This window comes from Chanodichthys erythropterus, chromosome 16 (assembly GCF_024489055.1).
Source record: "Chanodichthys erythropterus isolate Z2021 chromosome 16, ASM2448905v1, whole genome shotgun sequence".
In the NCBI taxonomy this organism is placed as follows: Eukaryota; Metazoa; Chordata; class Actinopteri; order Cypriniformes; family Xenocyprididae; genus Chanodichthys; species Chanodichthys erythropterus.
In genome coordinates this window covers 26401130-26424200 of record NC_090236.1, presented here as the reverse complement: position 1 = coordinate 26424200, position 23071 = coordinate 26401130, and the positions used below count along the sequence as shown (strand labels likewise).

Genomic DNA, 23071 nt, shown 5'->3' with positions numbered 1-23071 from the left:
CCCAGTCCATAACATACACATTTGATCAAAAATACAGTAATATTGTGAAACATAACTACAATTTAATACAAATATACATACAAATATAATTTATTTCTGTGATGCAAAGCTGAATTTTCTGCATCATTTCTCCAGTCTTCAGTGTCACATGATCCTTCAGAAATCATTCTAACATGCTGATTTGATACTCCGTTATCAATGTTGGAAACAGTTGTGCTGCTTAATATTTTTAATAACCTGTGATACTTTTTTTCAGGATTCTTTGATGAATAAAAATGTAAAGAACAGCGATTATTTAAAATAGAAATCTTTTGTAACAATATACACTTCTGTTCAAAATTTGGGGGTCAGTAATTTTTTTTCTTTTTTTTTTTGAATGAAATACTTTTATTCAGAAAGGATGTGTGAAATTGATAAGTGATATTAAAGTGATATTGTTAGAAAAGATTTTGAATAAATTCTATTCTTTTTAACTTTTTATTAATCAGTGAATCCTGAAAATAGTATTACAGGTTCCAAAAAATATTCAGCAGCACAACTGTTTCCAACAATGGTAATAACTGATATCAAATCAGCATATTAGAATGATTTCTGAAGGATCATGTGACACTGAAATAAATAACACAACAATTGTTGCAAAAATATTATATATATATACATTATATATATATATATATATATATATATATATATATATATATATATATATATATATATATATATATATATTTTACATATTTACTAAATTAGAATTAATTGAATGCGAAAAATAAATAACTTATTTCATGTTATGACCAAAGAAAATGTTTATATTTGTTTTTATATGATACTTATGTAAATATTATACATTTATATAAATTTACCAAAATTTCCAATTAATTCCCATAAATTCCTGTTAAGTTTCCAAATTGGAATATTTCCAAAATTCCCCAGGTTAAGTTACCGTGGAAAGTTTCCGGAAATTTACCGGAAACTTTCCAGCCCTTTGCAACCCTAGTTTGGACCCCATTGACTTTCATTGTATGGGCAAAAACCAGTTGAAACTTTTTTCAAAATATGTACATATATATCGATTTTTGTGTGTGTGGTTTTTAAACCATTAATGACTTTTACCATGTTAATGACTACACATCGTTTTTATTAGGCATTATGTTTATAAGGTAGGTATAGATAGGTATACTTGTCTTGAAGAAGTTGTTTTGCTATGGGTGTCTAAGGTAACAATTGCTTAGCTACAATACATTTTAAAAATTTGGCATTGGAAAGATTTTTTTAATGTTTTGGAAAGAAGCCTCCTCACATGATCCTTCAGAAATCATTCTAATATGCTGATTTGGTGCTCAAGAAACATTTATTATAATTATCAATGTTGGAAACAGCTGGACATTTTTGAGGAAACTATGAACCTTTTTTTTCAGGATTGTTTGATGAATAGAATGTCCAAAAGAACAGCATTAATTGGAATATCTGAATCTTTAGTGACATTATAAATGTCTTTACTGTCACTTTTGATCAATTTTATGCAGTAAAAGTATTAATTTCTTTCAAAAACAAACCACCTACTGAACCAAAACCTTTGTAGTGTACACGTGCTATACGACTATCTAGTATAATTTATAAAATAACTGTCGGTTTGCATTGCCTACCAAGTTTACTTTAGGAAGTTTGAGGAAAACTAACTGTTACTCATTCTGGCAGAGAATAACTCACGGACACATGTAAAAACGTGATTGCTTCAGGAGATGCCGAGGCAGTTGGCAGTGAAAGTTGCATACATGACTGCAGGTGATTCATTGGCGATGATCAGCGTCTGGTGGAGCAGGTAGAGTGATGAAGAGAAAGAGCGAGGGATCCCGCCTACCATCAGTACCACAGCGTCACTCAGCGAGGCCTGACTCATACAGAAGTGTAGTAGTGGGTGAGGACTATCCTGCCAAAACTCACACACACACCAACTCCTTACTGCCTCTTACATCATCAGACTCATAGTTATGACACCATACCATAACACGAGCACAAATACTACAGCAAAGAGCTATTTTTAACAACTTTCAAAGAATACTTGTCATATTTTTGTTCTTAATTGCAGATGTGGAAAGAACAAAAAGGGTCGTGGGTTTGATTAAAGTAATCGAAGGAAAGTAATCGCATTTGAAAAATGATATAGAAGTAGAAACACGTGAGAATGCACAGATGATGAAGCCTGTCTTACTCATTCCCAGAGTCCCTCTATGTGTCATCTATAGAGAGAGGAGGCATGGCAGGCAGTAGGATGTGTGATGACACCACCTTATGGGAACCTTTCAGAAATAGCAAACTCACCACACACGCTGCCCAGGCGAACATGTGGCAATGCTAAGAATAAGTGTTTAAGAGTTGAGAATGATCTATTGGAGTGTTGTGTTCCTTTCTATGTGTTAATAAGTCCAGGAATAGATATTTCATTTTGTTTCCCTTTAAGTTGTTAATCACTACAGTCATTTTTAGAATCACTTCAACATTTGAATGTGTCAAATATACACTTTTAAATCAAAACAAGAAAACTAGACACAACATGGAGGATTAATGATGAGAAAAAGATTTGAGATCTAAACAGTGATTGAAAAGTTTGGGCTCATTATGTGTTTTTCTTTTATTCAGCAAAGACACATTAGATAAACCAAAAGTGACTGTAATGACATTTATAATGTTAAAAACTTTCTATTCAACAAATATATCAGTTTTATTTTAAATATTAAGCAGCACAACTGTTTAACATTAATAATAAGAAATGTTTCTTAAAGGATTAGTTCACTTTCAAATGAATATACCCCGAGATTTACTCACCCTCAAGCCAGCTGCTTTCTTCTTTCTGATGAACACAATCAGAGTTATATTTAATAAATATCCTGACACATCCGAGCTTTATAATGGCAGTGAACAGGGGTCACAAGTAAGAGCTGAAGAAAGTGCTTCCATCCACATCCATCCATCATAAACATACTCCACACGGCTCCGGTGGGTTAATAAAGGCCTTCTGAAGCGAAGCGATGCATTTGTGTAAAAAATATTCATATTCAACAAGTTATGAAGTAAAATATCTAGCTTCCGCCAGACCGTCTTCGCATTAAAGTTACAAAGAAAGTGTAAACTGGCGTCGCGTCAGTTACACTTTTTCCATAAGTTGAATAGGGAAGGCGTAGGATGTAGCGTAAGCTTATGAACTTCAAGAGTTTTACACTTTCTTCGTACGTTGAATACAGAAGGCAGTCTGGCGGAAGCTCAACATTTTACTTCATAACTTTTTTTTTCACAAACAAATCGCTTCGCTTCAGAAGGCCTTCATTAACCCACCGGAGCTGTGTGGAGTATGTTTATGATGGATGGACGTGGATGGAAGCACTTTCTTCAGCTCATACTCGTGACCCCTGTTCACTGCATTATAAAGCTCGGATGCGTCAGGATATTTATTCATATTTCTCCGATTGTTTTCATCAGAAAGAAGAAAGTCAAATACACCTAGGATGGCTCGAGGGTGAGTAAAGCTTGGGCTTATTTTCATTTGAAAGTGAACTAATCCTTTAAGCAGCAAATCATAAGAATAATTTCTGCGGGATCATGTGACACTGAAGGCTGAAGTAATGATGCTGAAAATTCAGCTTTGAAATTACATTACATTTTAAGATATATTAACATAGAGAACCTTTATTATTTTAAATTGTAATAATATTTCACAATATCACTGTTTTTGCTGTATTTTTGATCAAATAAATGAATGAAGCCTTGGAGATACTTATTTCAAAAACATTTTAAATAATGGTAGTGTATGTGCATGGTTAATAAGGTTGCTATAGTAACCATTAAAATGTAAAACATTTGCTCAGCCTTGACTTTCACCTATAGCCATCATGATTGAGTGTTTTTAAAACCGAAGTTCAGGAGGGACAGGGTTATTCTATGATTAATGCTTATTCACATGAGCCAAGGTGTGATGCGCTCCAGCTCAAGCAGACACATGTATGGACCAGCATGCATCTGTCTGACATACACACGTCGTGGCCGACTAACAGCCCTAATTGGTCTCTGAAGGCGCGAGGTCTGAACTCCACAAACATCTGGAGAAACGCTGCGGTATGTCTGTTCTGCAGTCATGAACATTCCTGTTCTGAATCACCTTCTAGGGGTTTTATTTCTCTTAATTGTTCTGTTTTTTAAATCTGCCAACTTTACCATTTGTGGGATAAATGCTTAAAATCATTTTAAATGATAGAGAATGTACGAATTATAACCACAAGAGGGAGTCGAGTGATGTCACTGCCATGCATCACTATGATGTTATAGATATAGACATGAAATGTAACAAAAAAGAAGTGATTAATGTAGCATTCTAGGTTGATTTACATTGGCAGAAATGTAGGTTTTTTTTATTTTTTAAATGTAAATAGAGGAATCCTTCTTATAAATGTCTGTCCTGACTGAGTGATTGAATACTAAATATAACAGTTTTGGTGCTTTCAATGCTCATTTGATGCTCATTTCACTACCCTCCCATGTCTTTTTCTAGGAAAAGTGTGCCGTATGCAGTGTGTGTGCCTAACCGAGCATGAATGAGTCGCTCTGTGCGTTTACACGTGTGTTGTGCACTCAGATAGCTATGATAATCATGTTGAACCCTCGACTTTTCCCTCCCCAGGAGGATTATTCCACCACACAGTTAGCCGGTCTGTACAACAGGTGCAGACGGATTGATGGCTGGAGAGATGAATGATCAGTGGAAAAAAGAGAGAGAGGGAGAGAGTGCGTAAGAGCAACTTAGATTCTCCGGAGGAAAAAAATGGTACACGTTACTGGAGGAGTCACTGAAGAGAGCGAACGAACGAGAGGGAGGGAGAGAGATGAAAAAGTCAGTGAGTCAGTAGTGAGAAAGATTGTAATAAAGTGAGAGGGAGGGATGAAGAGGAGGAAGGTATAATTACAGAGAGAGAAAGAGAGAGGGGACAAACACTGAGAAGCCAGAGAGGGAGAGAGTGCTGAAGAAAGAGTCAGAGAACTGTCTAACCCTGCCCACTTTCCACTCAACCATTCAACTCCGGCACGGGCAGCCGTGCATCGTCAGGTTTCTCCAAATCTCTGCTGTACGGACGGAGACCCGGAGCTCATCAACCTGCAGGAGGAGCCCAGAGAGACCTGCAGAGAGAGGACCAGAAGAGCTTCATTCAGCCCTCTTCAACTTTTATCACCATGACCGCTCTGTTCAGATAAGGATTATTTTGGACTGGCTCCCACTTTCCGTATCGATTTGACAAACAAGCCAGCGCAGTGACTGTGATTTTGGCAGCGGAGCAGAACAGGACCGAGGTGTGAGTCTGCCATCACTCAGGATGTCCTCTCTCACGCTCGTGACAGGGGTGCTGCTGCTCTCCGGCTGTTTGTCAGGGGGCTGCTCGCCCACGCCGGCCGAGAGCAGCTCTCAAGGTGCGGGGCATCCAGATGATCCCGTGACCCCCTGCCCATCCTGCGCTCTAGCCCAGAGGCAGAAGGACTCGGAGGAGCAGACAGACATGGTGGAGGCGGTTAAGAGGCACATCCTCAACATGCTGCATCTGAACACCCGGCCCAACGTCACGCACCCGGTGCCCCGCGCCGCCTTGCTCAATGCCATCCGCAAGCTGCATGTGGGACGGGTGGGTGAGGATGGCACAGTGGAGATAGAGGAAGACGGAGGAGGGCTGGGGGAACGAGAGCAACCTGAGGAGCAGCCCTTTGAGATCATCACCTTCGCGGAGCCAGGTGAGGGATGCTTTAGTGCCTTATGAGGATATGTGATGACGTTAATAGCCTGTTTGTGGTGCTAAGTGATGAACTCTCACCTGTTGAGCAAGACTGTGGAGAAACGGTGACATGCAATGAATTGATATGACTTAAAACCTTGGTAACACCAATATACATTTCATTAATATATATAAAACCTGTCAAAAGTTTGGAAACATTCAAATTTGTATTGTTTTTGCTCACCAAGGCTGCATTTATTTAATCAAAATACAGTAAAAACAGTAATATTGTGAAATATTATTGCAATTTCGAATAATTGTTTTCTATTTTAAAATGTAATTTATTCCTGTGATGACAAAGCTGAATTTTCAGCATCATTACTCCAGTCTTCAGTGTCACATGATCTTTCAGATATCATTATAATATGCTGATTTGCTGCTCAAGAAACATTTCTTATTATTACTATCATTTTTGAAAAGAGTTTTTGCTGCTTAAGATTTTTGTGGAAACAATGACACAAAATGTGGTAAATTTAAAAAAAAAAAAAAAAAGGGAGAGAAATTGATACTTTTATTCATCAAGGATGCATTAAATTGATCAAATGTGACAGTGAAGACATTTATAATGTTACAAAAGATATCCGTTTAATAAATAATTTAATAAATTTAATAAATGCTGTTCATTGAACTTTCTATTCATCAAAGAATCCTGAAAAAGTTATCAACATTGATAAAAATAATAATAAATGTTTCTTGAGAAGCAAATGAACATATTAGAATGCTTTCTGAAGGATCATGTGACACTGAAGACTGGAGTAATGATGCTGAAAATTCAGCTTTGCCATCAGAGGAATAAATTGCATTTTAAAATATATTGAAAAAGAAAATAGTTTTTAATTTGTAATAATATTTAACAATATTACTGTTTTACTGCATTTTTCATGAAATAAATTCATTCTTGTTGAGCATAAAAGACTTTCAAAAACATTTAACATAAAAAAATGTTTTTTGACAGCATAAGCATTATATAATGTTTAATATTGCATTAATGAATGTTATTTTATATAACCGTTTTATCTAAATCCACAGCTCCACTGAGCTGAAATGGATAAAAAGCACTTTTTTTGGGTAATTTTCAGTTTAGAGTTGTTCGAGTTGTCGCATAATTCACCGTTATGCTCGAGACTGTCCGTTCGCGGGTTTCCATTTTTAAGATATGCACAGTATTATATGATGTACAGTGGATGTCACCACAAATGGCTCCACTCAGACTACCGTTTCAAAGGAGTGCTTTTAAAAAGCACTCAGGTAGGTGTTAGCGAAGGTCTGCAGGAGGGAGAGTCATCTTAAGGGGAACACATGCGCTGCAGCTGTGGAGCATTAACACTCTGACTGTGCGCTGCTGCCGGAGGCTCTCGGCGCCGCGCTACTGATATGAAATGAGGAAATGATGCCCCTATTAACAGCTATTGAATCGAGCCACTTAAACATCTTCAGTTCTGTCAAGCAACGGGAAACTGTAGAGACAGCAATTTAGTATCAAAATTAACACATTTTAATCATGGTATGCATCCAAACTATGTCAAGTATTCACTTAAAGTCTCCTTAAAGGGATAGTTTACCCAAAAATGTAAGTTATCGTTTTCTCACCCTAATGTTGTTCCAAACCTGTTTGACTTTGTTTTCTGCAGAGCATAAAAAAATATATATTAATGGGGTCCCCAAATGTTCTTCAAAAGTATTCCACAGTCTTCTTTTGTGTTTCACAGAAAGAAAGAATGAAATTAGGGCAGACTTTTTATTTTATTTTTATGTCATATAGCTCATATTAACACTAATGCTGAGCTTTTTGACTCTAAAATATGTCTGCTGACCTGATGATATGCTATTCATATTGTGCAGTGTGTCTAATGATAGAGTAGCCAATAGACAGCCATCTTTTTTTTTATCTTTTTTTTTTTTTACAATTGTTTGGAAAAAACCCAAAAATGGCACAAACAATGCTCTTCCTTATTGAATACACTTTTGGAGCCGCCTTTAACAAACACTACGTCCTAGTTGGTTCAATAGACTAAGTCTGGGATGGGAAGATCCACAAGTACATTCCATTTTTAATTGGTTCCTCATGACTTATTTATAACAATGTCACTGATCTACAAATCAGCATGACACTGCTGTAAAAAAACCCCGCTAACAACATTTATCTGAATGGGGTACGGAAGCGGATGGTTGAAGCGGCCCAATCTCATGGCATCAGGGTTTTGTTTTTTTTTTTCGAAAAAACAATATAGCAGTGTTTCTAAAGATAACAAGGCTGACCTATCTTTAGACCAGCACAGGCCATGATGTGGATTGGCAGTCCCATCTGATTCTTATACACAGACTGACCACCAACAGTCCTGCAGAGGCTTAATGGGAAGATTTCCGCAGCTCTTTAATTGCAGCTATCATCGAGTGCAAGAAGGAGCCAGCAAACATTTGACGGCACGGTCTATTGTGCCTGTTTGCTTACATAAATGTGCACAATGCCTTGATGCTATAAATAGACCTTTTGAATGAACCTAAGATTAAAAAAGGCCCCTCTGAGCCTTTATGAGATTGCATGGGTGTTAATGATGCTCCGGGGAGTGGAGGAGAGAGGTGGGGTGGTTCGATCCCATACAAAACCCACAGGGCTGTTAGCTGGCCATAATTACTCCATTCATCAAAATATGGGGCCCAGTAATTACTCTGGGCTGCTCTGTTGGTGTGTGGAATGGTCGGGTTTCTTTGAAAGTATCTTCACTGGATGAGTCGGAGGAACAGAGACTCATCAAAAGTTGAGTGCAAAAAAAAAAAAACATCATATAATTTACCCAAAACTGAAAATTCAGTCATTTAACTCACCCTCATGTTGTTCCAAACCTGTATGATTTTCTTTTATGTGTGGAAGACAAAATAAGATATCTTAGTTATATAGTTATAGTTATCGTCCTTTTTGTGAACAGGCTTTAAATTATGGTTTTTGGGTGAACTATCCCTTTACTGACATTCCAGGTATTCTGGAAAGGATAAATGTTTATAGCAGTTGTGATGTACTCACAAAGATCTGAAGGTATGGAATAAGCGCAAGATTGACACACTAAAGGAATTCACGTTAATAGTAGCTCTTCATGCATACGGACGATCTGGATCTCGGAAAGTTTTACTATTCTGGCGTGGTTAGCTTGGCTTGTTGCCTCTCTGAGCAGCTTCCTGAAACTGCTTAGAAGTTGACCGATGCATTACAGCAGGGCTTAAAGTTCCTTGAGGTTTAATCTGAGGGATGTTTCTTAAAGGATTAGCTCACTTTAAAATGAAAATTACCCCAAAATTGACTCAGCCTCAAGCCATCCTAGGTGTATATGACTTTCTTCTTTCTGATGAACACAATAGGAGTTTTGTTAATAAATATCCAAGCTTTATAATGCAGTGAACAGGACCAGCGAGTATGTAGCTCAAGAAAGCACATCCATCCATCATAAGTGTACTCCACACGGCTCTGGGGGGTAAACAAAGGCCTTCTGAAGCGAAGCAATGTGTTTGTGTAAGAAAAATATCCATATTTAAAAAGTTATAAAGTAAAACATCTTAATTCCCCTAGACTTAGTTGAATAGTTGAATATGTAAGGTGTAGGATGTAGCATAAGAGTTTTGAACTGCAAGTGCGTAAGTTGAATACGTAAGGGGTCAGGACGCGTCAGGATATTCAATAATATAACTGATTGTGTTCATCATAAAGAAGAAAGTCATATACACCTAGGATGGCTTGAGGGTGAGTAAATCTTGGGGTAATTTTTATTTTAAAGTGAACTAATCCTTTAACTATTTATTTTCTGTTCTGACCCCTGTGTCAACCCTGTCTCCTGATGATTCATAACTGAGGCTTCATTATTAGGTGACAGATAGATGATATCTTTGTCTATTGTACAAGACAAAGCAGCGCAAGACTGTATTATAGGTAAATGCAAGATAACACTTAGTTATGTGAAGAATATGTTTTGTGCTGCGGTCATCAGGTGTTTGTTGTAGTGATCAGAGACTGTGATATCACTTTTATATCCTGGTACAACAATATATCCAACTATAGTGAGGCGTCTTGTTAACACCAGTTTTGGGTGGATGCTGTTTTTTTTTTTTTTATCTAACACAAAAGCAATTGATATTGAGTCTATTTCTAAAGTAATTCAATGATCTGACTGACAACAATTGTGAATACCTAACACTTATCTTTTAAACTGTCTATTTATTGAAAAATATGTTATGGTTTCTACTAAAATATTAACCAGCAACACTGATAATAAGAAGAAATGTTTCTTGAGCACCAAATCTTTATAATAATTTATAATTTAAAATACTTCAAAATAGAACTATATTTCACAATATTACTGTTTTTTTTAATCAAATAAATGTAAAATTACAGTAAAATTACAATATTTTTAAGAAAAGAAAACAGATCAATATGTAAAAGTCTGGTCTGTTTGTAGCAGGAAGTATGTGCATTTATCTAAAAGTCTTATTATTTATTATTATTTCTCTGTTATTTTATCTTTTCTATTTTCATCCTTCACACAAATATCAAACTCAATGCAGAATTTGGCTCTGTATTTTTAAACTGCTTCAGTTTGACAGGAAGCTACTAGGAGAATCTGTTTTTCTCCTGTAGATTCTGATCCTGTTAGTTTAATAAAGGTCAATCATTTAGTTTGTAGGTATCTGGTTTGGTGTTGATAAAAGCGGTACCTAAGCAAATAAAAGGTTGAGAAACCCTTTTTTTTTAGTCCAGATGTTATGAGAAAGTGTTTTCCGAGTGATCTCAAGTCTTTTGGCAGTGTTTCATTCATTAAAAGACCCACTGCATGAATGTAACACTAAGTAAACAATCCTTAAATCTTTTTTGATACTCTACATGCTCAACTAGTGCATAAAGCAGATTACACCCAAATGATTTTAATGCAACTTTGCCATTTTGAAAGCAATCTTGTCCTTGATATTACAGTGCAGACACAACTATAGCGCACTTTCAACATATAAAACAGATAAAGAATAGAGACAATATGATAAGAGTTTCCAAATAAGAGGAATAATTCAGCGCGAGTTACGTGACAGCGGGCACAGTTGACCTTTGGCTCGAAACTGCAGTACCACTGACATGCTTCTGAAGTGTCCACCTCACCCAGACCCCGTCACCTCAGAGACACGTGGCGTTTCTTTTTTTTAAACCTACAAGAAAGACTACACAACTTCAGTGAAAGACTGGCTCAGGAACCAAATGACAGTGGCAAAAAAGCAGTTGCCTTTTAATATGGAAAGAAAGGCCAGCTCTTTATACTTGGTCACACACTGCGGCTCTTGTTCGAGTTAAGAGGTGTTCTGATAAGAGATCAGGCTGGATAGTGACACACACACACACACAGAGAGAGAGAGAGAGACAGAGAGAGAGAGACGCATTCATCTGCAAATAAAAACCAGTGCTGTGCGGTTTGTTTCTCAGAAAACATCTGCAGTATTTCTACAATGTTTATGGGAAAACATTGTTCATTCCCATTAACCTGGAATTACTGAGCTGTATTTTTTATTTTTCATTACTTGCCAGAATTTCCAACAGCTCTCAAAGTGGAATTAAAAAGGTTAATAAATTAACCGATTATAAGGGAGCATAATGGAAACTTCAAACAGATTCACATTTGTATGGTGGCACTGCATTGTTCACTGATTTGTTTGACAACTTAATCCACAGAGTAAGGGAATATTGGCGTTTATTTCAGTTTCAGTTTAAAAGGTAAAAAAAACATATGTTCCCAATGGTCACCCCAAACTCGTGCCACAAAGATCTTTGCCACAGAGCCTCAGTGTTTATATTTGAGGGGGTGAATCAATGGCTATGGTTGTATCTGCATATTAAATTGGAATAGGACAAAGTATTTTACCATCCAAACTACACACTTCAGCTTTAAAAATAGTTCTTCCTGTTATGTGTTAAGTCCATTCAGTGTTTCGTGGGAGTTTTCTGACAATGTGAGATTCAATGAAGAGAACAGACCGTCCAGTAAAGTTACTCTGAGATCTCAGAGGCTTTCATGAGCTTTAAATAGTAATTCATCCAGGCAGATTTTCATAATAACATGCCAATCACGGCACAAGTGAATAAGGGGCTGCTCGTGTTCAAAAGCAGCTAGATGCAACAGAATGCAGGTGTTGAAAAGGCGTTTTAAAAACACAGGGCTCATGGCGCGAGATGCTGAAAAAAAACAAAAAAACAGCGAGACTCTACACAATGGTCAAAGACTTCAGTCTAGCGCATGTATACATAGACAAACAATAAAACAAATGGTCTTGTGTATTGACCCTTCTTTAGTTTCATAGCTCACTATTATATACAGTGTCATATGAGATGACTGAGTAAAGGTAAACCTGCGACTGTATTTGTCTAGATAAATATCTCAGTGCCACATTGATAAGCATAAAAGATTGAGTTCTAGAAAAGGTGTTTTCGAAGCTTGACTATCCTTTATATCAGATAACAGGATTTATTGAATGTGGACATGTTGACTAAACAGTTGAATTAATGGCTGTCCTGTTGAGGAGGGTTGGCAGAGAGTCATTTCAGAGGCTGAATATCTTGAGTCTGTAAATCAGCAGTGGTTACTGATGCTGAGCTGGCTTATAGCAGACAGTCATGTGCACATTATAGGGAAGGCCCTTGTCATAACATACATGCTTTATATACACAAATGGAGTGCCAGGATTTTAGGAGCAGGAAATGTTTTTTATGGACTGAGTCTAGGTGTTGACGAAGGACTGCAGATGGTGGAGATTGACCGCAAAAAAACAACATATCCTTTCTCACAGAAACAATTTAGTACAGCAGGCATTATGTACTCTGATTCTGTTAAGAAGTTTCTCATCTGGGGGCTCTAACAGTGTGTGTCATTAATAAACTGATAAAGCTTTGCAGTATAATATTCCATGTATAAAAACCTGAAACAAAAACTAACCAATTACCTCATGCCTTTCGTTCACAGGAGATGCCCCTGACACCATGAAATTTGACATTTCTAAGGAGGGCAACACTCTGTCTGTGGTGGAGCAGGCCAATGTATGGCTGTTTCTTAAGGTTGCCAAAGGCAGCCGAGGGAAGGGGAAGGTGTCCGTTCAGCTCCTGCAGCATGGCAAAGCTGATCCAGGCTCTACCGACAGAACCCAGGAACTGGTGGTGTCCGAGAAGACTGTGGACACACGACGCAGCGGCTGGCACACGCTACCCGTGCCCCGCACGGTGCAGACCCTGCTGGACGGGGACAGCAGCTTGCTCAGTCTCCGTGTCTCCTGTCCGTTGTGTGCCGAAGCTGGTGCCGTGCCCATCCTGGTGCCCGCAGAGGGCAACAAGGGCAAGGAGAGAGAACAATCTCACCGGCCCTTCCTCATGGTCGTGCTCAAGCCAGCCGAGGAGCACCAGCACCGGCGCAGCAAGCGCGGCTTGGAGTGCGACGGCAAAATCCGCGTCTGCTGTAAACGGCAGTTCTACGTCAACTTCAAGGACATCGGGTGGAGCGATTGGATCATCGCTCCGTCTGGATATCATGCTAACTACTGCGAGGGTGACTGCCCCAGCCATGTGGCCAGCATCACAGGCTCTGCCCTCTCCTTTCATTCCACCGTCATCAATCACTATCGGATGCGCGGGTATAGCCCCTTTAACAACATCAAGTCGTGCTGCGTGCCTACGCGCCTACGGGCAATGTCCATGCTCTACTACAACGAGGAGCAGAAGATCATTAAGAAAGACATTCAGAACATGATAGTGGAGGAGTGCGGCTGCTCATAAAATGCCATGAACTACTAACAAACACTTAAATGTTGGTACAAAGCACATATCAGAGGATTGGCGATCTGTGTTCTCCCACAAACATTTGAGCTGCAAACTCGGGCAACCTATTTGTTTCCAGACCATTCCAATAGGACTGATAATTGGAGCGGTCTTCGTGGCACTTTCATATAAAAATGACGGAGGAGAATAAAGCATAATATATTTTTTTTAATGAAGGGAGACAGAGACTGAGAGGGAACGGGTGCATGGGTCAAAGTGTCAGCCCTGATTCTCTGCACTGCAATAAAGAGACTTATTTTGAAGTGTGGAATTATATATTCTGAGAAGAAGAAAAAACATGCAACTCTATGCAAGTCAAGTATTATTACTGGATGTTCTTCTTATTTTATTATTATTTGTCTTGTTAGCTTTTGTTTAATGTTTTTTTTTGTCATCCCTTTTCTCTCACACATACACACACATACATACACACACAAAAAAAACTATTTTTTTAGTACATATTAAAAGAAGTAGTTCTTTTTATTTCATTCTTATGAGAAATACTTGAACAAAAAATAGTTTGACCAGCTGCTGGAGCCAAACTACATTATTATTATTATTATTATTATTAATAATAATCACCTATTATTATTATTATTATTATTATTATTATTTTTCTCCTAAACATTCTGAATGTTGATGAAAAGTAATATCAATTTGCACTAAGCCAACATTCATAACATGTGATCCCCAGAGCATTATGGGCCACATTCCATTTGCCATATTAGTCTAGAACATTATGCATTTGGAACTTACAAAAAACCAAAGACCATACACACCCCATTCTCAGAGCAAATCAACAAAACGCCCGACTCTGTGAACCGATTTAAATTAGGAACAACCGTGTATGGCCAACATAATGAACCATTAACTCAATATAGCACATGAAATAATTTGTTTGTTCATTTTTCTTTCCTGAAACAGTCTCAATGTTAAGATACTTTTGCTCTCTGTGTTTCGACAGTGTTTGTCTCTACCAATGTATAACAAAGGTCTTAGAATCTGAACTGAAACCTAGCCTTCAAATGTTGTTCTCGACAGAAATATTCAGTAAAGAGTGAGATAGAAACAATGTCCTGGCAATGGCAATCTGCTTTGCCAGGTTCAAAGTACAAGACACTAAAGGAACTTGATCTGTTTTATGTAGAGTTATGCGACATATGGTGATATGTTGAACAAATCAAAATATGTGCTTGTCATGTTTTATATCTAATTTATTTTGCAGCATATTCTTTGCTTCACTATTAAAGCTGAATTGTACAACTTCAGGTTTTTGTTTTAAGTCAACAGTGTGTGTTTACCAGGCCAGATGATGAGCTGTATACCATTATTTCAACACTAAATGCAAGCTAGTTTGGCTTAGCCTAGTATATATATGGTCTATTGTAGTATAATTATATATATAATTTTGCAAATCAATTGACAAATCTATCACGTAACCATTGAAGCCAAACCATATGCTGTGCAAGAGTGTAAACTCCTCAAGGGCTGTTTTCTGTTATTTTTATCCATGCAGAAGCTGTCTAATAGGAGGTTTCAATTGTAAGGAATCACAGAAACAGCTCATATTTTTCTTGCTTTATATGGGATTTCCAGATTTTGTCAGAAAATGCTTAATGCTAACTTTTACCTTAAAGTTACACATACACAGCTGCACATGTTGGGAAAAAGTCCACTTTCACAAAATAGTACTGTGTGCTTAAACGTTACAGGCAATTTCACAGCATAACAGAGTTGAAAAAGACAAATATTGTATTTCTCTCTCTCTCTCTCTCTCTCTCTCTTTGTGATGAAATTTTTATTGAGAAGAAACAAATATTGTATTGTCATAAAAAACATAAATACTATATAATTTATATTATATTTACAACATAACAGTGAAATAGTTTTATTTTAAAAAATTATTTGTGCTAGATAATATTAAATAATATGAATGGGTTGAGTAAACACTGATTTTGATTGAATCCACCATCATGGCTCGTATTTAAAGCTACCGTTCAAGTTTGGGGTCAGTAAGATTTTCTTAATGTTTTTGAAGGAACTCTCTTCATGCTCATCTAGGTTCCATTTATTTGATAAATAATACAGTAAAAAATTGTGAAACATTGTTACAATTTAAAATACACTATATTGCCAAATGTTTTGGGATGCTTGCCGTGCACATGAACATTAATAACATCCCATTCTTAATCCGTAGGGTTTAATATGGAGCTTCAACTCTTCTGGGAAGGCTTTCCACAAGGTTTAGGAGTGTTTATGGGAATTTTTTACCATTCTTCTTGAAGCGCATTTGTGAGGTCAGGCACTGATGTTGGCGAGAAGTACTGGCTCGCAGTCTCCGCTCTAATTCATCCCAAAGGTATTCTATTGGGTTAAGGTCAGGACTCTGTGCAGGCCAGTAAAGTTCCTCCACAACAAACTCGCTCATCCATGTCTTTATGGACCTTGCTTTGTTCACTGGTGTGCAGTCATGTTGGAACAGAAAGGGGCCATCCCCAAACTGTTCCCACAAAGTTGGGAGCATGAAATTGTCCAATATGTCTTGGTATGCTGAAGCATTAAGAGTTCCTTTCACTGGAACTAAGGGGCCAAGCCCAACATGAAAAACAACCCCACACTATAATCCCCCTCCACCAAACTTTACACTTGGCACAATGCAGTCAGGCAAGTACCGTTCTCCTGGCAACCGCCAAACCCAGACTCATCCATCGGATTGCCAGACAGAGAAGCGTGATTCGTCACCACAGAGAACAAGTCTTCACTGCTCTAGAGTCCAGTGGCGGCATGCTTTACACCACTGCATCCGACGCTTTGCATTGCACTTGGCGATGTAAGGCTTGGATGCGGCTGCTCGGCCATGGAAACCCATTCCATGAAGCTCTCTACGCACTGTTCTTGAGCTAATCTGAAGGCCACACAAAGTTTGGATGTCTGTAGCTATTGACTCTGCAGAAAGTTGGCGACCTCTGCACACGGTGTGCCTCAGCACAATGTGATTTTACGCGGCCTACCACTTGGTGGCTGAGTTGCTGTTGTTCCCAATTGCTTCCACTTTTTTTATGATACCACTAACAGTTGACCGTGGAATATTTAGTAGTGAGGAAATTTCATGAATGGACTTATCGCACAGGTGGTAACCTATCACGGTACCATGCTTGAATTCACTGAGCTCCTGAGAAGCAGTCTGCATGCCTGGGCGCTTGATTTTATACACACGTGTCGCCATGGAAGTGACTGGAACGCCTGAATGCAATGATTTGGAGGGGTGTCCCAATACTTGTTGCAATATAGTGTATCTGTATTCTATTTGAATATATTTTAAAATGTAATTTATTCATGTGATGGCAAAGCTAAATTTTCTGCATCATTACTCCAGTCTTCAGTGTCACATAATCCTTCAGAAATCATTCTAATATGATTTAATGCTCAAGAAACATTTCTTATAATTATCAATGTTGAAAACAGTTGTGCTGCTGATTAATATTTTTGTGGACACTGTGATAATTTGTTTTTCAGGATTCTTTGATGAATATAATGAGAACAGAATTTATTTGAAATAGAAATATTTTGTGACATTATAAATTTCATTACCGTCACATTTGATCAATTTAATGCGTCCTTGCTGCTTTTTTTTTTAATCTGAACCCAAACTTCTGAACAGTAGTGTAAGTCACAAACCAATATGTATTATGAGTATGTGGTTTTCCATTTAGCATAAAAGGCCTTCAATAAGAGATATACGCACTTACAGAGGGACTTTGTCAGCACACTGGCTTGCTGTGTCAGGTAAAGAGATGTGACCCAGGGGTAGAAAGGTAATTACCGCTATCATCACTCAGCAAATAAAACCCCCACAGGTCCTGTGAAAAAGAGCCTCTCTCAGAGGAGGACATAATCTTTTCCCCATAAACCATTCATGCCATTTAGAGCACAGCAACAGAACACACACAGCTGATTTATAACTAATCATGATTTGAAATAAATCTCTTGCGATAGAAATGCACAAAGAGATGTTCAGAGAACATGGAGACTTAAGATGCAAAAGTGCCGTCTGAAATGTTCTTCTAAAATGAACATCTTTTATCAAGATTGTATGTTTAGGTTCAGTAATTTCACTTGAATGGCAATTAATAGGTCATTTTTATTACCATTTAAGTGAAATAACAAATGAGCTTGATAAAAATGCTCATTTTAGAAGAAAATTTCAGATGGCACTTAGAGGCTTTTGCATCTGAAGTCTTCTTATGCAAACCAATCATATCTCTTTTCATGTCTCATTGCTGCCTCCTGTATAATTACTGTGACAAGTACTTTCATATGACTTCTGCCTTTGAAAAATCCAATAAGGAATATAGGTCAAGGTCAGTTCTCTGTAGAATTAGTCTTGTAAAACTTGTACAAAAAACGTTATCTTGGTAATCTTGACGTTTGAAGCTTCAGGGAGTTTTGTCAGCCTATATACACAAACAATACATGCTTTGAAAGTGCAAAAACTTGCAGAAACGTACTTTCCATTTAAAAACAAGCTGCTTGCAAACTGTTGCTGCCATCTAAGATTGACATTGAATATCATCAGTAGACCTTGTGAGGTATAAACATCACATGCATTCCTGCCCTTCAAGGACTTGCACTTGGAGAACTCAACAAACCTCCAACAAGAGAATAAAGGCAGAGAGGAGGGCGCTGGATCTACAGAATCTGTGTGGGTGTAAAGCATTGTCAATCCTCCAGGAATAAATGTGTTTGGAAGGGTGTTTGTATAGATTGTAAGGGCTGAAGTGTTTATCTAACACCTCATCTGTCAAAATGAAGACAGGGGATGTGTTTTACATGCCTTTTACAACTTGGACTCTGTATATACCTTCTCTCTGACAGGATGACACAATTTAGCCCCTGAATCAGACATGGTGGCCTTGAACCAGACCAGCACCCTCCCATTCATATTTACAGAGTCTCAATGGCATACATTCAATATTGGCCAATTTCCCTGTTTAAGAGTTGTGAAAACGAGTAGTCTGTTGCAAACATATGTAAAAAAGCTTTAAAATTGGCTAAAGGATAGATTGAAACTTGAAGTGCAGTGTTTTTTAAATGAATTATATTACCACCACTCTTCTTTTTTAACAAATGGTTAGTACAATTTTATCTCAGTGGCACCCAAGTCCAATGGTCAGTTAATCAAGTCAGTTAAAGCATACCTCCAAAATTATTTCGACTTACTGTAGTTTACAGTGACTTCTACTTTAAATGGAAATAAATGGGTCAAATTTTAAATCAAAACAGCTTACAAATTAATAAAAGCACTTACATTAAAGGTCATACACTACATGACCTGTTTGACTTCATAGTCATAGTCAGAAGCTAAAAAAAACAAAAACAGACTGTGCCCATAATATATTACGTGATTTTCTCTTAAAACGGACAACTTCGACTGCCCAAAATCTGCAGACTGGATCGGACTTTCTGCAACTTGCGTTGACTCCTCTACATAGTGACATGAATGCCAAGTATGGTAACCCATACTCAAAATTTGTCCTCTGCATTTAACTCGTCCAACTTAAGAAATAGAAAACTTTATTGTCATTATAAAATATAATGAAATTTGTTTAGTAGCTCTCAGAGACCAGCAGCCTCGGAAAAACAAAAAGTAGAATCCACATAAATAACTACAACATAATATCACAGTATATGCAAAGTAATATATATATATATACATTGGAATTAAATAATGAAAACAACACCGTGCAAACAAATGTAACCAAAGTATCAGTACATTAGCATCAACGCTTAACACACATATTTGAAGCAGTAAGTAACGAATACACTACAAACTGTGGACATACACACCCAGAGCAGTGGGCAGCCATTTCACTCTAAAAAAAACTGCTGGGTTAAATATAGACAAACCCAGCAAGATGGGTTAAAGGGCACCTATTATGCCCTCTTTCACAAGATGTAATATAAGTCTCTGGTCTGGTCAAGTTTCAGCTTAAAATACTCCACAAATTTGCCCCTATTTGGGGGTGAGCAAAAACATGCCTTTTACTATATTACTATATTGGTGGCTAAAAAAATAAATCCAAAATTGGTTGAAATAAATGGCTGGGTGAAAACAACCCAATCCCTGGTTTTGTCCATATTTAACCCAGCAGTTTTTAGAGTGTTTGTTGCGGCACCTGAGGTGTGATTGGGGTTAAGTACCTTGCTCAAGGGAACCTCAGTCATGGGTATTGAAGGTGGTAGAGAGCACTATTCATTTAAGACCATTAAAAGACCGCTAAAAATTTTGCCATTTTTGGCATGGCCCTTTTTTATCTTTTGCCCAGGAGTGTATTCCCGCCTTAAGTATTCCATTAAAACTTATCTATTCCTTGAGCTGTAAATGGTTTAAATAATTTTTACAGTTGTTTTAGGCATTATGTTATTGTGGCAACAAATGTGTGAAATTGTATGTAGCTTTTTACAGAAAAGGTTAGTAAATGATTTTCACACAAAAAATCCTTTAATCACACATTTTGTTTACATCTTGTTGCTATACTATTTTTATTTCAACATTTACAGATTGATCTCATTCAAGTGTCTCACCAGCTGTTTCCATCCAAAGTTACAAATGAACATAATACATAAGAAATTGCACCTCAGAGCAGAGATCAAATGCAATAACAAACGCTGTGTTATCTCGCATTCAGGTGGAAATGTGTTTCTATCGTAATTTATCCACATGTTTTCTTACCAAATAAACAAATTATCCACCTCAATTGAGAGCATTTTTTATGCAATATCCTGAAATTTCTAGATAAAATTATTTTGCTATTGAAACCCAGATTTTTGCTGTTTAGTGAAAAGGAGGAACAAACGGAAATTAATATTTGTGGTCATACACATTATGACATCCTGTCGATTGAACGTCACCTATTGAACCCCACATATTCCTTTATTGACCATAATTACAACCTTATAGAGACTGGGTATGGGTGTTAATCTAATACCTGACATGCAGTTGTCTATTTCAGATGGCCCAGGCTGCCCATTCAAGACTCAAAAGCAACAATGGTACCATGGCTCTGACAATGGCTCCCTCCCGGGAATGCCGGTGAAGGGAGAGCTATCTCAAGGTTGTCAAGAGCTTTATCTCATGCCAGGCATCCAAGGGGTTGCGCAAATCTTGACACTCTTTTCAGAGCGATAAAAAAGTCTGAAAGATAGAAAAGGGGCAGAAAAAAATGAGGTCTTGCTGCCTTGGCCTACAGTAGAAGTCCACACAAGGTGGTCTGTTGTTTTCAAGGCTGAGAACAACGTATCATGTCTGCTGGTCTGGTCAGCTTTCTCACTTTGACAATAAGAGTGAGAGTGACTGGGAAATCTAACACTCGTCTCTTTGTTTGCAGAGAAAAACTAGAACGGCAGCCTACAGACTGCACGGCTCCTGTGTTATCACTACAAACCTCCTCTTCCCTTTTTTTCCACCCCTGACTCCTCTTCTCTCCGCTGAGACATAAACTCCTTTATAGTGCATAATATGTGGGCTTGAACATGGATGCTGGTAAAGTAATACCTGCAGAGGGCACAGAAAGTGCATTCAGGACAAGAGAAAAAGGGCAGATAAGACCCCGGTTGGTGATGGAGAGCATGGTCCTACACAGATCTGTCCGTTTGTGCACCGAGCCAAAATCTCATAAATGGATTTGTCATGTGATTAGCAGGAAAACAAAGGGCGTCTTGCCCATTCTAATTAGTGCAACACCAAAGTGTCATTTTTATCACACAATGCTATCCTCTAAAAGTCTGCAGTCAATAACGCAATGCTCATTTTTTTGTCCTATTAATGTTAATTTTAACATTAAATACAATTCATTAATATAAAATGATGAATATAATTCTTATAATTCTGAATAATGTTGAGTGTGTTTTATTTTATTTATTTTTTTTAATTAAAATTCCTTTTAATGACTTTTTGGTGCATAAAGTCAAAAATAACAGGGTGATGCAGCTTTCCTAAAAAAGAAAAAAGCCTTCTCAAAAGAATCAAATTCTTGAAAAAAAAAAAAGTAGTTTAGCATAATATTTTATTATTTTTTTTAGCTTTTCTTTTTTTTGCACAAACACAAACTGCCTCAGTACTTATTAAAGGATTAGTTCACATAAGAACTTTCTTTCTTCAGTCGAAATTAAATTAAGTTTTTTTAAGGAAAACATTCCAGTACATTTCTCCATATAGTGGGCTTCACTGGGGTACAATTGGGGGAAAGTCCAAATTGCAGTTTCAGTGCAGCTTCAAAGGACTCTACACGGGGTGTTGTCTAGCGAAACAATCGGTCATTTAAAAAAAAAAAAAAAATTATATACTTTTAAACCACAAATGCCCGTCTCGCACTATAGCTCTGTGATGCGCCACGCATTACGTAATCACGTTGGAAAGGTCACACGTGACATAGGGGGAAGTACCACACTAGGGTGAAAAACTCTTATTTTCTCCTCCCACTTTGACTTAGTCTTTGCATGTACGTTTTGTAGACACTGGATCGCTAATGCGTGGTGCAAGACAAGCATTTATGGTTAAAAAGTATATACATTTTTATTCTTTAGAAAATGACCAATCGTTTCACTAGAAAAGACTCTTATTTCTCAGCTGGGATTGTGTAGAACCCTTTGAAGGTGCATTGAAACTGTAATTTGGACCTTTAACCTGGTGTACCCCACTGAAGTCCACTACATGGAGAAAAATCCTGAAATGTTTTCCTCAAAAACCTTCATTTCTTTTCGACTGAAGAAAGAAAGACAAAGGTTAGCTTTTGGGGCTCGAGTCCCTGCCCTTTTTCTAAATTAATGAAAAGTGCCCCTCTCAGACAAATAGCAATGATAATATTGTGGTCAATAAAACAAATACATTTGAATTATAATTAACATGACAATGTGTACAATAGTAACTAATCGCTCAAACGTCAGAAAAATCCTGTTTATTTTTACATATCCGTCAGTCTGAGGCACTGCCATGACACGTTGCTATGGGTTGCGTGCGTTTTGATTAGCTGACTGATTTTCCACACTCAGTACGAAACCTTAGGCTCTCAACCCATATGGTTCTTCCACTGAGTGCCTATGGCTTGATGGAAGAAAAAAAAAAAAAAAAAAAAAAAAAACAATTTAACACTTTTTTTCATCAATAATCAAAGCTAGTGTGTGGATTTAATTAAAAATCTATATTTTAAAATATTATATAATTCATCAATGCCCATTTGTCATGTATAATACACCAACCAATCGTGATTGGCACAAGTTCAAATTTAAAATTTTCCACTCTAATTCATAAATCGTTTGAAAATTACAGACGAACTTACATTTGTGGAACGATTTCTGCGGTTTGTCTTGTTTTATAAATCAAATTGCATGACTGACGCTGACGCTAACGCTAACACTGAGTGTAACTGACTAC

The 23071-nt window shown here is 37.4% G+C and overlaps 1 protein-coding gene across 1 annotated transcript; it reads left to right on the top strand.

Annotated features, from left to right (window-relative positions):
- Positions 1 to 5360: 5360 nt before the first annotated feature.
- On the top strand, positions 5361 to 13770 carry inhbab (inhibin subunit beta Ab). Its single transcript, XM_067363366.1, has 2 exons — positions 5361 to 5769; positions 12794 to 13770. The coding sequence occupies exons 1-2, from the start codon at positions 5361 to 5363 to the stop codon at positions 13594 to 13596; spliced, it is 1212 nt and encodes a 403-aa protein (XP_067219467.1). The 3' UTR covers positions 13597 to 13770.
- Positions 13771 to 23071: the final 9301 nt, after the last annotated feature.

Excerpts from the sequence above, each read along its gene's own strand:
- inhbab (XM_067363366.1), top strand. The coding sequence starts at position 5,361 with ATGTCCTCTCTCACGCTCGTGACAGGGGTGCTGCTGCTCTCCGGCTGT. Across the intron at positions 5,770-12,793 it reads CATCACCTTCGCGGAGCCAG|GAGATGCCCCTGACACCATG; the intron begins GTGAGGGATGCT and ends TTTCGTTCACAG.